This window comes from Lissotriton vulgaris, chromosome 8 (assembly GCF_964263255.1).
Source record: "Lissotriton vulgaris chromosome 8, aLisVul1.2, whole genome shotgun sequence".
Taxonomy (NCBI): Eukaryota; Metazoa; Chordata; class Amphibia; order Caudata; family Salamandridae; genus Lissotriton; species Lissotriton vulgaris.
The window spans coordinates 265,761,015-265,776,093 of record NC_141696.1 but is presented as its reverse complement, the minus strand read 5'-3'; the positions used below and the strand labels follow the sequence as shown (position 1 = coordinate 265,776,093).

General features: G+C 40.3%; 1 protein-coding gene across 2 annotated transcripts in view; it reads left to right on the top strand.

Annotated features, from left to right (window-relative positions):
* NCAM2 (neural cell adhesion molecule 2) overlaps positions 1-15,079 on the top strand; it is a 1,306,184-nt gene that overhangs the window by 1,160,810 nt on the left and 130,295 nt on the right. For both annotated transcript variants that reach the window (XM_086934039.1, XM_086934038.1), the window contains one exon: positions 1,080-1,260. In XM_086934039.1, the coding sequence (XP_086790165.1) occupies positions 1,080-1,260 (181 nt within the window). The remainder of the gene's footprint in view (positions 1-1,079; positions 1,261-15,079) is intronic.

Below are 15,079 nucleotides of genomic sequence, written 5' to 3'. Positions count from 1 at the left end.
AAAACTCACTTTCCTCAAATGTCTGTGATGAAAAGTTCTGGAATCTGTGGGGAGCCATAAACTGTGATACTCCTTTTAATCAAACTCCCATTTACATCTTCATTTCAGATGTACATTTTTTAAATAATTCAAAAGTTATGTACAACCAGTGAATTGAGTTTGTAGATTATTTTGTTGTTTTAGCTCTTTCTGAATAGTTTTGACACTGTCAACATTTGTAAAAACTAAGCACAAGAATGGTACACCACTCTCATAGAAAGCAATTATAAAACGGCAACCTCTTCAACTTTCCACTTTATGATCATGAGAAAGGCAGTAAATGAAATCATGTCTTTAATTTTAGACTACTGTATACTGTATTTCCACTTGTGAATAGTTAGCTTATGTTAACCCTTTCCCTCTGTTTCAAACGAGGTTCCTATTGCCGTAAGTTTGCAATATTTTCTACTATAAATACTGCAGAACAGTTCATTACATAATCCTGAGTTGAAAATGTAAGTTTGCCATTACTTAATTTTCAATCTTAATAGGATGGTGGTGTCAACATAGCAGCAAGAAACTGATTTTAGGAAACTGAATTGCAGCGTTTTTTTTGTGCTCAAGTAGAATGTTTCTCTGGTAACACAAAATACCTGTCATATCACTAAAGATGTGTGGCTTTGTCAAAAGAATTCATACACATAACAGAAAAATGTGTATATGAAACGTACATTTTGAGTTGTAAGTTATGATTTAGTACAATGTATTTGGAATTTGTATATACTAGTTTTGAAATGAGTTTTCACACAATTAATTTAAAATATTCATCTAAATTATATGTGTTTGTGCTTAATAGAGACTAATTTAAAGCAATGTGGTAACTAGTATTCGTATGCAAATTCAGTTATCTATTAAACAAATTAATTTCTGTTACGCCAAAAATATTTTGGTAATATGCATAATTCTCGAAATGTATTTGTGAGAATGCTACTCTCTGATCCATCATTGATTTATTCATAGAGGCCAAACTGGTGTTTCAAAGGGTACATTCCCAGGAAGTTGTTGGCTAAATGTGTCAATGTAATTTTGCGTCTTTACAGAAAGACAAAGACGATAATTGGATCGAAAAGAGAGTGCAGGCTCACAGAGACCAAATGGTTTTGGAACATTTGCAGTGGAATATGGGTTACGAGGTGCAGATCACCGCGGCAAACAGACTTGGATATTCTGAGCCTATGCTGTACGAGTTCACCATGCCACCAAAGCCCAACATCATCACAGGTACTTTTAAAAATCAATTCATCCCTCTGCGAACTAGTGATCTATTTTTCTCAATACACAATATATGTGTGTGTGAACCATCCATTGCATGCATCTGTGCATCGCACGTGATCAGAGACGTTGTCCATGCCATCATCTTGCCTGCAATTCCAACCATGCGTGGCATGTGGCAATAGATCAACAATCTTTTTTGCTCGCATTTGCAAGCTCGTGGTGCCAGTTTTCACTGAAAACAGGATTCTCCAATAGGCCCATTGAGCTGTGGATGTGACATTGTAGGCAGAATATTTTGCTTTAGTGCTTCAGAAGTGCAGCCTTTCAAATACCCATAGTTTTATAGCTGAGCATTGAATTTCCTTCATGTTCGAGGTTAGGACACATGCAAATAGTTATTGCACTTCTTAAAACATATTTAACCCATGTAGCCCATGGTAAACTAACTTGATTTGCAAACAAAGAACATGCTTTAGAAATATGAGAAGATAGCATTATAACAACGATGTGTAATGATTTCTTGGGCATAACTAGGTGCTTTGAAAAGAAAAATTGTATTGCCCTATGTTACGTATGTGGTTCTTTATGCTACACGTGGTATTGCATCTTACTGCTCTGACACATAAATACAAATTGCACATTTTACACATCAGATCATTGAACACAAATCATAATTTGGAGATTACTGGTCAAAAAGGCACCTTTCGGAAACTTTTGAAATATTTATTAATTTCTTAGCCAAGAGATTTGAAGTAGTAGCCGTGTCTTGGGTTGTATTCAGAGAATACTATCTACCAGTCATTGTCGAGGTACGTTTGTTTAGAACTGTGGGAAAACGTGATGAAACAGATGAAACATGATGCATATACTAGCATCATCAATGACATGCTTCCATCAGTTACACAACTATGAACTTCTTGATTTCATTGCGATATTTTCTAGTAAGATAAACAGGCCATCGTGCGGGATCAATGGTCAGCTTCATGACTAGTACAATAACCCCTTGAAAACCCTTTTTGATGAAGTGTTTAAACAAGTCAGAGATGTAGTGTGAAAAGAAGTAATGGCTCAACTGGTCTTTATAGATAATACCGCATGGCAATGACTTTAAAGTTTGTAATTTCCAATCTAATAGCCCACAGAAAGTCAATGGAACCCTTCTCAAATACATGCAGTAAAGGAAGGGCTTAGGGGAGAGGTGGGGCGCAGCGGCCAGGGCGACTGATGCCGGATGCTGGGGATCACGGCAGGGCCGGACTGGGAACTAAAACCAGCCCCGGCAAAGTGCTCGGACGCCCCCCCTCCCCACTCAGGAGGGGGGGCTGTTGGAGGTGCCACCTAGCTCTTTGCCGGGACCGGTTTTCGGCCGATTTTGTTACAGGGCTGATTTTGCAGCTATGCTGCATAAATGGCCCTGTAACAAAAATAGCCCCCAGGGGCCCAGAACCGGCCCCCACCCATTCGCACACTGGGGGATTGCCCAGTACCCGCTATGACTAGTCCGGCCCGGGATCACGGTTCGATCCCCTGCACCAGCGGCAGGTCAGACCAGCACCATGTGACTTTGGGCAATAGCTTGCTTAATCTTCCCATGGCCCCCAGCACCGGGATGCCTACGGGTAGCTGTGTGCTTTACAAATACTGGATTTACATTTACAAGAGCTGGCACATTGGTCTCTTTGGCTAATATTTTAATTACTCATTTAGGCAGGAAAACTCGTACCTTGCAGAAGCTAAACGAACTGGTTCATGAACAGTTGAAATTAAACTTTTTCAGTGGGGCAGTCAAAACAATGACTATTTTACAGAGAACTCACTGCTGCAATTGTTACATGAGTGAAAAAATCAAATGAATCCATTAAGATAACAGGAGGAAAATATTCTCTCCTCTGATTGAAGGGTCTTGATTTCCAGCTTGTAAGGAAAAGTAGTTGATGTTAAAGGTGAAGATGAGGAAGAGAAGGATAAGAGAAGGAGAGGGAAGAGAAAGCATTTGGAAGAGGCAGCAGGGAAGGAGGGAGAGAGAGCAAATATGTCCCTTAGTTACAATCCTGCTCTGTGGCTAAGAATGCATTTGAATATACAACAGGTTCACCGATCTCAATCCCATCTATGGGAAAGATTCTTTCCGTAGAAAGACTCTGGGCCATATTTACTACAACAATATAGTGTATCAAGTTATATAAACAAAGCTGATACTAATATTAGCTGTCAGAATTACTCTTGAATTTAGGCCTAATATATAAATAAATCTCCTTGCCAAAAGAGACCACCCAACGTATTTTAAAGTTAAATTGGAAAAAAACATTGCTTGTTAAAATGCACAGCCACCATATTTTGGGGTCAGTTCTGGAATATTGTACCATAGTTATCCAAGTCCAATCCTTTCACTTTACCCTGTGGTCCTCCAGGAACATTGAGAGAGGGTTGTGGGTTTGTCATTCCTATCTCTGGTCATCTACAGGCTACCATATCCCATACCATCACTGTGGAGACCTATTTTGACTTATAAAAGCTTGATAAATTATAAGAGCACACAAGCATCATTTGCCTTCCTCATGTGTCCTGACACCACAGACAGAGTTTTTTTTTATGTGAGAACAATGTTTGTGTATGCACTCCAAAACAAGACACTAAACAGGCCTGATTACAATCTTGGCAGGCAGGCAGGTTGACACCGGCACAAACGTGACAGATATCAAGCCTTACAAATTAAAATTCTTTTATACCCTATCAAATTTGCAATATGGTGGACGGGATAACCGTCAAATTTATGATGGAGTTTCCCATCTGCAAAACTTGTAATTGGCCACAAATCTTTCTCAAAGACAATATGGAACATTACTCTCCCTTAGTTACACTACAACAAGCCTGCACAACTTTTCACTCTGGTCAATGGACAAATCACTTTGCATTATTGCAAAAGTTTCTTGATATTTGTTGTTTCCGACTGAAAGCACCTGACTAGAGGTCCATCCCATGGGACCCATTCATTAAAATACTACATTTGCTCACTTACAACTGTCTTCTTTGACATCCCAAAATCATTATCACCAAAATGAAGACTGAAGGCTGAACATCAGGAAGCTGCAGACCCTCATTCATTCCATATAGCTGAAATTAACAGAAGCCATAAGCATTTGGGTTTCACTGACAAACTACGACAGCAAAGAGACCAAACTAAACTAGATAAGTGTAAATGCATAAGGTGTAATAGCAGATTGCAGACAATGTTTCCTTCATCCACTGGTCACTCTTATTTCTGAGCAGACATAAAACACACGTTCCCCCAGACCCCAAAGTCATTGCACCACTTTTTCAATTAATAAAAACAATCACAGTGCTCTGGTTCTTTTGATTACTCGATTGACCAAGTATGATTGTCATTAAACCAATGTTGAGTTTGTGCTAAATTAATGTATTACAGAGCCCAGTAGAACATATTCATTGCTTTAAATGCTGTGCCACTAAGTTAAATCCTCTGTTGATTTGTCTGACATCTCCATCTCTGCGACATATTGCACCTGAGGATTCTGCAAATTGATATTATTCAGACATCCTAAGCATGCTGTGCTCTAAAGCCGATTCTTTTGATTATCATCCCTCATTTGTTTGGACGCCTCATTTACGTAGACATTCAGGTAGCTGAATAATCCTTCCTGCTACCACTGTTGAGCACAAGAGGAAGTACCGCAGTCAGCTAAAGATGCCTTAAAATATTTTCATTTGCATTAAGATGTTGGTTATTGGTGCCACCAACTCTTTTGTTTCCTTCAAAACAGGGACATCTTAAGGATTTTGGAGTCCCTGAGTCAAACGTATTTTTGGGAACCACTTACGGAACAGTTTCCATTTATGATCCAATTTCAGCTCTTTCATGCCCTCAAAGATACATTTGTCCACATTCTAAATGTGTTTACATCTAATACTCAGGGATAGTGATGTGTGTTTCACTATTGTAATTCAGTGGCTCACTAATAATACTGCAAATATTCTCTGTGACACCCTCTCATTTCTCATTTGCCAGGTCCTATTTTGATCTAAAAGAGAGTTTTTTATGGCTGTTGCATGGGACATAAACACAAAATCTTGCTGCAAAATGTTTATAATAGACTCTCACACGTCACCCACTTTCAAAATAAATTAAAGGAAAAATTATATTTAAAACAATCTGTTTAAGAATTATTTAAGGTCATCAAGACAAGACTCTCTGCAGAACCGAGCTGTCTCTACCACGTGGGGCCCCTGAAAGGCTGGGGCTTGGGCCAGAGCCCACTTTGCCCTTTCCTTAAAACGTCTCTGCTTTAAAACACAGATTACATTATTAATTATGTTGCAAAGAAACTCAAAATTGCTCACCAATTTACTAAAACCCTCCTTCTTGACATTAAATGATTGGAACACGCCTATTTCACCTCTCATTCCACAGATAGTCTGACTGCTTTGGTCGCTGCTAAGCTTAAATTTAACAAAAAATCTACTGAGGATCCTTCCCTATATTTACTTACGTCAAGTGCAAAGTTTTATGGTGGTAGGAATAAGGCTGGGAAGATTCTGGCTAATTACTTGAAGGTCAAGCATAACAAGATGACAATTGAATCTGTTTATGACATCAATGCACACTTATAACATAAAGACGCTGACATCCTTGCTGCTTTTTCCCACTTCTACAAGACTTTATATACTTCTGACACCCAACCCTCTTCTCAGTCTCTTACACACTTCTTCTCAACTATTCAAACACCTGCACATTTCCCCCTTGATCTTTCCTCTTTGGAGACTGACATCTCACAGAAAGAATTGCTTACCGCACTTCAACAGCTTAAACTTAACAAAGCTCCTGGTCCAGACGGTTTTACCGTAAAATTTTACCTTCATTTCTCCAAGTTACTGATTCCAAAGCTCCATTCCCTTCTCCGTTCTTTTGCTGATTTAGGTGCCTCCTCTGGGACCTTTTCAGATGCACACATTTGTTTAATACCCAAACCCAGAAAAGATTTGCAATATTGCAAAAACTACAGACCCATCTCCCTTGTTTACATTGATTATAAAATCTTTGCTAAATCATTAGCGATAAGACTGGACCATTTGCTTCCTGACCTCTTAGGTGAAGAACAATCCGGCTTTGTTAAAGATTGTTACATTACTGACAACACTAGGCTTTTATTTAACATATTATCAAAATCGTTCCATCTCCAACATTCCCTCGCAGCAATTGCCCTAGACGCTGAGAAAGCGTTTGACAGGGTCGAATGGCCTTATCTCTTTCACACTCTCGGATGGTTTGGGTTTGGCCCTAAATTTATTTCCCTAATCTCATTATTATATTCTCACCCACGAGCTGCAGTTTATGCTAATGGTCAAATCTCCCCTTACTTTGACCTTGGCAGAGGTGTCCGCCAAGGTTGCCCCCTCTCACCTTTTCTTTTTAACCTTGCCTTAGAACCCTTCTTATCCAGGTTACTCCAAAACCTCGATATTCATGGCTTTCAGACCACGGAATCCTCCTTCAAACTAGCTGCATACGCAGATGATATTTTACTCTTCATCTCAAATCCCACGGTCTCCATCCCTGCTTTTTTGGATGAAGTACGGAATAATACCTCAATTTCTGGCTATAGTCAATAATGATAAATGCAAGATCCTTCCCCTGACGAAATGTACCTTTAAACTTGACTTCAACACCTCCAATTTTAACTGGAGCCCTTCCCACATTAAGTATTTAGGATTGCATATCACCCCCTCCATCCCTGATACTGTTTCCCTTTGCCTTACTAAATGTGTTCAGAAACTATCTGACCTCACTGCCAAGTAGCATCCTCTTTACCTGTCTTGGTGGGGTCTTTTAGACACTATTAAGATGATGCTATCCCCCATTGTTCTATATACCCTCTCCAATCTTCCACTCTCTATCCCAGCCAACTTTTTAAAGAAAATTAACTCAGTCTTGTTATGCTTTCTATGGCATAACAAAAAACCCAGAATGTCCCTTGCTAGACTCATTCATACTGCTTCCGAAGGAGCAGTCAATTTTCCGGACTTCCCGCCTTACCACAAAGCTTTTTTGTTGCATCAAGCTTCCTTTTGGATACAGGACCCTGATTCCCCTTGCCCTCTGTGGACCAAGGTTGAGCGCCTCTTCCTGTCCCCTTTCTCTTTTGCTGAATATATCTCTTTTTCCCGCAAACCCGCCTCAATTCCTACTCTTATACATAAATTCACTGTCAAACTCCTCCTGTCCTCTAATTCTCCCACCCCTGCGAATATTGCGGACTTCCTTTCATCCACCATTTGGCATAATAAACACCTTCTAATCCCAGGTAGACCCTTTTACTGGAAATCTTGGAGATCCAAGAGTTTGCTTTGGATATCGCAGCTATTCTCACAATCTACCTTTCTGCCTTTCCATACCCTTTGTTCCACCTTTGATTTGCCCCTTTCCTTCGCTCCCAAGTATCTCCTCCTTAAAGCAATGGTCATGGACACCTACACGAGACTCTCCGTGGCGACCCCCTCTCCCATTTCACCCAATCATACTCTTTAACTACATTCTGTTCTACAAACCCTCCCTAAAGGTTCTGTTGTTTACAAACACCTTCATGCACATGCACTCCCCAGACCTAAGTCCAAGGTAGAGGAGCAATGGGAAAATGATCTCTCCACATCATGGCCAATCTCTCTCTGGGAAAAGATTTGGACAAAGGTTTGTAAAACTTCTAGGGCAGCATCCTTGACACAATCTATATTTTTCATATATAACCGATTACTTCAAACTCCCTCCACACTTCACAAGCGATTTCCTGCCACCCCAGATATATGTTGGTCTTGCTCTCTACCTAATGCTACTTTGTTTCACATGTTGTTCCTCTGCAAGAATGTGCATGCCTTTTGGTTACAAGTTTGGGCACAAATTAATGTTCTCTCCCACCCATATCTTTTTGGGTAGTCTTTCTCCTTGTTGGGACGAGACTGATCTTTATATTCGTATTGTTGATTTACTATTGGCTGTTGCGTTTCAACAAATTACTATTAATTGGAAGTCTTCCTCCAAAACACAGATTACACTCTGAAAAGCTCAACAAGTGTTTTCTTTCAAAAAAATACATATGTAGCTCTGTCTGCCCCCTAGACATATTTCTATAGGTCATCTCTGTTAGAAATTGGGGTCTCTAGTTGGCAGAGGTAGGTACCTTTGTCCAAAAAGGGACCCTTGCTTCTAGTCAGGATAAGGGGATACACTCCTAAAATAACCCATACTCACCCTCTTTGTAGCTTGGCACGAGCAGACAGGCTTATCTCAGAGGCAGTGCGTAAAGTATGAAAACATTAAAACACTACAAATGGACACCACACCAGTTTAGAAAAATGAGTAATCTTTATCTAAACTAGACCTAAACAACAAAAATCTACAATACAGTATCACAAATAAGGCTCTTAAAAGGTAGAAATAGTTCAGTTCAATGCAAATTGTAAATGCATCACTTTTCCCACAGTGTCCCTTAGATGTGTCACGCAAAACAAACAAAAGAGTCGCAGGGAGGGTGATGCGTCAGTTCCTTACTTTGGGGGAGGCGATGCGCCTGTTCCTTACTGCAGCGCATGGGAGGTGATGCGTCTGTTCCTTACCGGAGTGGAAGGGATGCCTCTGTTTCCTACTGCTTTCCGGTTAAGATGCGACAAGATGACACCTCGATGCATGGCGACGATCCGGTGCGATGTGACAAAATGGCAGCTCGATGCAATGTGACGATCCAGTACAATGCATCAACGTTTGCAGCAGCAAGTCAGGTGCTGCAACGGTTTTCTCTGCAATGCGTCAGGACCCGGTGTGGATGTAGCGCGCTTCTACTTCGTGACTCAGCAATGCGTCTGGACCAGGTGCGGATGGGGCACACATCTTCTCCATGGCTCGGCGATGCATCGGGAATCGGTGCGGATGTGACACGCTTCTTCCTTGTTGCACCGATCTTCCAGCTCCCAGCTATAAACAGTGTATAGAGGTCCTAAACATCAGTAGGCACCTCTTTGCAGGTTGGAATGCCCAGCAAGGAAATTCAGGGGAGCTGATGGTGAAGTCTTTGTGTCTCTGAGACTTCAAAACAGGAGGCAAGCACAGTTTCAAGCCCTTGGTGATCTTTTATTCAAGGAGGTGACAAAGCAAACAGCAAAGTGCTTTTTCTCCTATCCTTGGCAGCATGCTTCCACTGTAGGCCAACCCCAGACAGCAAACAGCACAGGGCAGTATTCCTTCTCAGCTTCTCTGGCTCTACTCCTTGGCATTGGTTCCTCTTGATTGCCAGAAGTGTTCTAAAAATCTGGGCTCTGGGTCCCACTTTTAATACACCCAAATCCTTTGTTCTCTGAAGGCAGAGAGGGTCTGTACGCAGCCAAAACTAGTTCTGTCCTCTCTGTTGCAGCTTCTTGGCAGGAGGTGGAGACAGCATTGTTAAAAGCAGACCTGGCCCAAGCAGGTGAAAGGAAATCTCCTCATCCTACTGTAAATTCAACCCAGGTCCATTCAGCCCAGCCCTGACTCATCAGGCTGTCGGAGCCACTGGCCTTTCCCAGCCCCTGTCACACACAAAAAAAACATGCAATACACAAACCTAGCAGAGGCACACTGGATGGTTAGGCAAGAAAATACCTACTTTTCAAAAGTGGTATTTTCAAACAGAATCTAAAAATTGCCCACACTAAAAGAAGCGCTTTAACATTCTAAGTTCAGGCATACTAAAGTTTATTTTCCTAACTTTTTCCCAGGGTCAGTTATGTTTATAAGATGTTATAAGCAAACTGCCCATTCTGGCCTAAGGGAACAGATAGCCTTGCAATAGTGAAAAACTAAATTGGCAGTATTTCACTATCAGGACATGCCACACACATCAGGGCAAGTATTACCTTTCACATACACCGCACCCTGCCCACAGGGGTACATTGGGCCTACCTTAGGGGTGACTAACATGCAGAAAAGGGAAGGTTTGGGGACTGGCAAGTGTGTGTACTTAACAGTCCCAGACTGCACACAGGCTCTGCAATGGCAGGCCTGAGTCACATTTTACAGGCTGCTTCAGTGGGTGGCACAATCAGTGCTGCAAGCCCACCAGCAGCATTTGATTTACAGGCCCTGGACACACATGGTGCACTGTAATTGGGTCTGACAAGTAAATCAAATAACCAATCATGGAATCACTAATCCATACAACAATTTACAAAAGGGAGCACTTGCACTTTGACACTGAACAGCAGTGGCAAAGAGCCCAAAGCATCTAGACCAGCAAAAACACAGGAGGCAACTGCAAAAAATGGAAGGGAGACTCACGCCAATGGTGCCAAGACTAACAATCTCTTTCCCACTGAACATTGTTTTGTGGTTGTCCACTGGGATTCCAACCTGTGACCCCCAGAATCCCTCGATTGGTGCCTTTCAAAACCTTTACTCCTATAGTTTATACTCCAGTGAACAAAGGCAACAAAGTTAAACAGTGTTGGAAATGTGCAGGAAAACCTTCGCAGGTCATTGTGACTGCCATAAAATGCCCTCCCTCCAAATGTCACACTAGAACAATAATGTTTAAATTGCTTAATGTAACAAAAAAATATACACTCTTGCCACTCTAGATCTTCCCTGAAACCCTACAAAGAAAATGTTGTGTAGCAATGAAAGGCATATGGCCATGTGTCTATACACGGTATCCTTTCTATTACCCCTCCTGGAAAAAGTAGGAGCAGTTTTATGGGGCGGGAGGGAGGTATGAAGGAAGGAAGGAAGGAAGGAAGGAAGGAAGGAAGGAAGGAAGGAAGGAAGGAAGGAAGGAAGGAAGGAAGGAAGAATTCCTCAAAAATTACAAATTAAATGCAAAATAGGCACAATGACTACAAGTATGGCATGCATTTTCTTTATTACCTTGGAAGGAAGGAAGGAGGGAAGGAAGGAAGGGAGGGAGGAAGGAAGGAAGGAAGAATTCCTCAAAAATTACAAGTGAATACAAAATACGCACAATGACTACAAGTATGGCATGCATTTTCTTTATTACCTTGGATTTTAAAACATTAATGTATTAGACACTGAATAAAACACAGATTTGTCTTGACATGCAGCACAACTCCGACCTGTAAATCAATTACTTGTATATATCTGCCACTTTGAAGGGTTGCACGATTTTTATCTGGACAGATGGTGTAACAGAAATGGCTCATTAAGTGTTTTTCATGGTAAATAGCTCAAATTATTTCACAGGATTTTTAACCTGTGACTACAAAATCTAACATTTTGGAGCACTTTTTATTTAGGGTCGTATTTTCAATACAATACAATTGCCATTGTTTTATTCCCTGGCTTTTTCTTTAATAAATGTCAAAGTCTTTAAGTTACACAAATGAATGCATGTTTTTCACTCCATCAAACTAGCATTAATAAAGGCATAGAAAATTACCATATTAGATTGCATTGGCATGCATAATGAGGATAAAATGTTAGAAACAATAACATACATATATGAACACTTTTTTCCCCTAAATTAGTAATCAGAAGCACATCAAAATAGCCTTTATTTATGCACGGAACATCTTAGGGTCGGCTTTAGCGTAGGTGGCGCTCGGTGCGACAATGTTTGTTGGTGCCCACCATCCATGGTGGAGGTGGTGACAACCTTCACCATGGATTCCCTCACCATCACCTTTTAACAGAGCCCCTGAAGTTTCATAACTCTTCTCTTTCAGATGCATTTAATTAGTTATATAGTGACACTCACACCAGTGTAGGGTGTCAGAGCACTTTGCATCAAATCCACATTACACAAAGGCATTCAATCATCTGTGTGTAAATCAGAATATAGGAAATGTTACATTAACCAGAGGACTACAAGTTGTAGACGTCACATGTGTTCCACACTGGTAGGCAAAATAGTTAAAGAGTGCTTGATCTGGAGAAGCACAAACACAGAATTGAAAACGGAACATCATAGTTGGGGTTTCTCTTTAAAATTAAGAATCAAATTCTACCCAAATGAACCCTTTTTGCAACATTAATTTATCCTCTAATCTATACTTTTCAGTGTGCATGTAGTTCTTTGGTGACAGTTAATAATTTACTTTTGTCTATTAGGATTTTAACTTATCAACTGCAATTAACAAAAGGATGTCTCTTAGAAAAGCAGTAAACTACTGACCTATTTACATTATATGCATTGTGTGATCTGCATGGTCCATGTTCTTTGCAGCAGGCATAATAATCTTCTCTGCTATTTTATGATCAGTCAAAACTTCAATTAAACAAAACTTTGATTTCTCTTAAGGAAGAATATTAATCACTGAAGGTATTTTGACATTGTTAGCCTGGAGGCAAGGAACACAGCAGCAGGTGCTTTTAAAACCAAAATGAACTTGCAAACACGGCGCCCCATTAAATGAATAGCCATGAACAAAGTTTAAGAAAGTTAACTAACTATATTTTCAATCAAAAGAAATCAATAATTAATAATGTTTTAAATAACTAAATAGTTCCTTACATTAATACCCCCCTGTCATTGGACTAGCTTCTCAATACAAGTACTTCTAAACTTAAAGGACAAGTCATATATTTGTACAAAGGCAAGCACAATAATGCTCACACAGACCAACTCATCACACATGCTTGATATGACAACACTTGCAGATTGGATCTTATCCACAACAAACGGCCCACTCACAACCACAGGCAACTGTCTCTGATTTTCTAAGTCTTTCATCAATGCATAATTCAAAACAGTATGGAAATCCACAATTCAGGCTATCCACAGTGCTAACAGCATGTATAAGTGTTGGATGTGAAATATCAAACTACTATTACATTAATTTTATTGAAACACATTCTCTAACATTTCTGACTCAAAGATTCACAATATACTTTAACTTTTCGGTGCAGTATGGTGAAAACGGGATGTTGCACTAAAGGGATTTGAACTCACAAAGCCTGACGTATTGTAGGCATGGCAAGTGCAAAGCTCACAAATGCAATGCACTAAAAGTAAATTAACAGTTGCCAGCTGATTTACAACTCACAATGGCCAAAGTAAGGGCTGTCCTCTCTTCAATGGGAAGTGGAAGGCTACTGATAAATGGTGTGACAACACCTATTGAAAGCCATTGGTGTGAAACTAAAACTGCCAACAGAAAGTGCTGAAGGTAATTACCAGTCACAAATTTGGAGCTATCTATGAGGTATAGCTTCCACTTTGTGCATGTTGGCTGTGGGCATCAAGGGAGCACACACTGGCCCAGGGGACTGTTGCAGGGATTTCATGATGTCTATTTGCATTATGTCATATTTTATTTTGATTTCAGCCCTTGTCCCCCCAAGGGACTAATCATCAGTAAGACTACACTGGGATTGTACTTTGTTCTTATCCTGTCTACATTAAATCTTAATGACTAAAGTCCAACAATGGCCAGAGATGTCACAGCTACTCTTATTTTCCGTGTTTGAGGTATTTGTATCCTACAGATTGACTCATTTCATCAACCAACTCCATGTCTTGTGGATTAGGAAATGCTCCCTTCTTCATTACTATTACTATAACTCTGCCCTGAGAATCTCACATTCTATTAGGAAATAAGAGTTTACCACACAACATCTCCACTGAGAAATAAGAATCAATGCAGAGAAGAGAATTTAACACTGAGCTCCAGGGGAAGAATGAAATTGCCTTACTGGCTTTGTGCATCAGATCCTGCTAAATCCTAAAATGTTATAGTTGAGCAACAAGACTTAAGGAGTTAAAGGAGTTAGACATGTAGGGCCAGATGTAGGTAAGTATATTTTACCGATTCATAAATACCGAATTTTACCGATTCGGTATTTATGAATCGGTAAAATAGAAGGGGGGAGATGTAGAAAGAATCGGTAATTGAATTACCGATTCTGTAAGAATCGGTATTTACGGAATCGGTAAATACCGATTCGGTAATGCCCATTGATTCCTATGAGCATTGAAGCCCATAGGAATCAATGGGCATTACCGAATCGTTATTTACCGATTCGGTAAATACCGAATTTTGCAAGTGTGCAGGGGGTGTCACTTTGACACCCTCTAGCACCCCGATTTAAGGCATGTGTGACATGTGGCACACAGACTTGCCCTAAGGGCATGTCCGTCTGTCACATGCCATAGGTGTGCATGCACACATGTGCATGCACACCTGGAATCGGTATTTTAGCACCCAATTGGATTGGGTGGTAAAATACCAATTCGGTAAGGCCTGTGGGACTCAGAAGAGTCCCACCTACATTTCAAAATTACCGAATCGGTAAAAATACCAATTCGGTATTTTACCGATTCGGTAAATTTACCGAATCAGTAATATAGGCCACCTACATCTAGAATAGCCATTTACAGGTCGGTAACGGCCGAATCGGCCGTTACCGGTCGGTAAATGTCTACCTACATCTGGCCCCTAATGTTAACTGATTACCCCACCACAGTTAATCACTGTGTATATTGTGCCTTGTTGTGATTTAATTGGTAGATTAGATGTAGATCACAAGAAGTTGGTATTATGCCATTGCATTCGGATAAATTATGTGTGCTTTCAATCTAACCTTATAATGGAAATTAATTAGTTAGCATTTTATCTGAACAAGCGTTTTACTACAGTTATCAGCTCTATTAGCGTGCTATACCTCCATACACATCATATTACTATATAAACACCATTGCTCTTAAAATAACATTAACAAGCATAACTTTGATATCATGAACAACGTTGTGCCTACTTTTACCACAATTCAAGCGTCAAGTTTATTCAAACACAGGACTGCTGGCGATTGGAAATCATTTCTTTATTGACT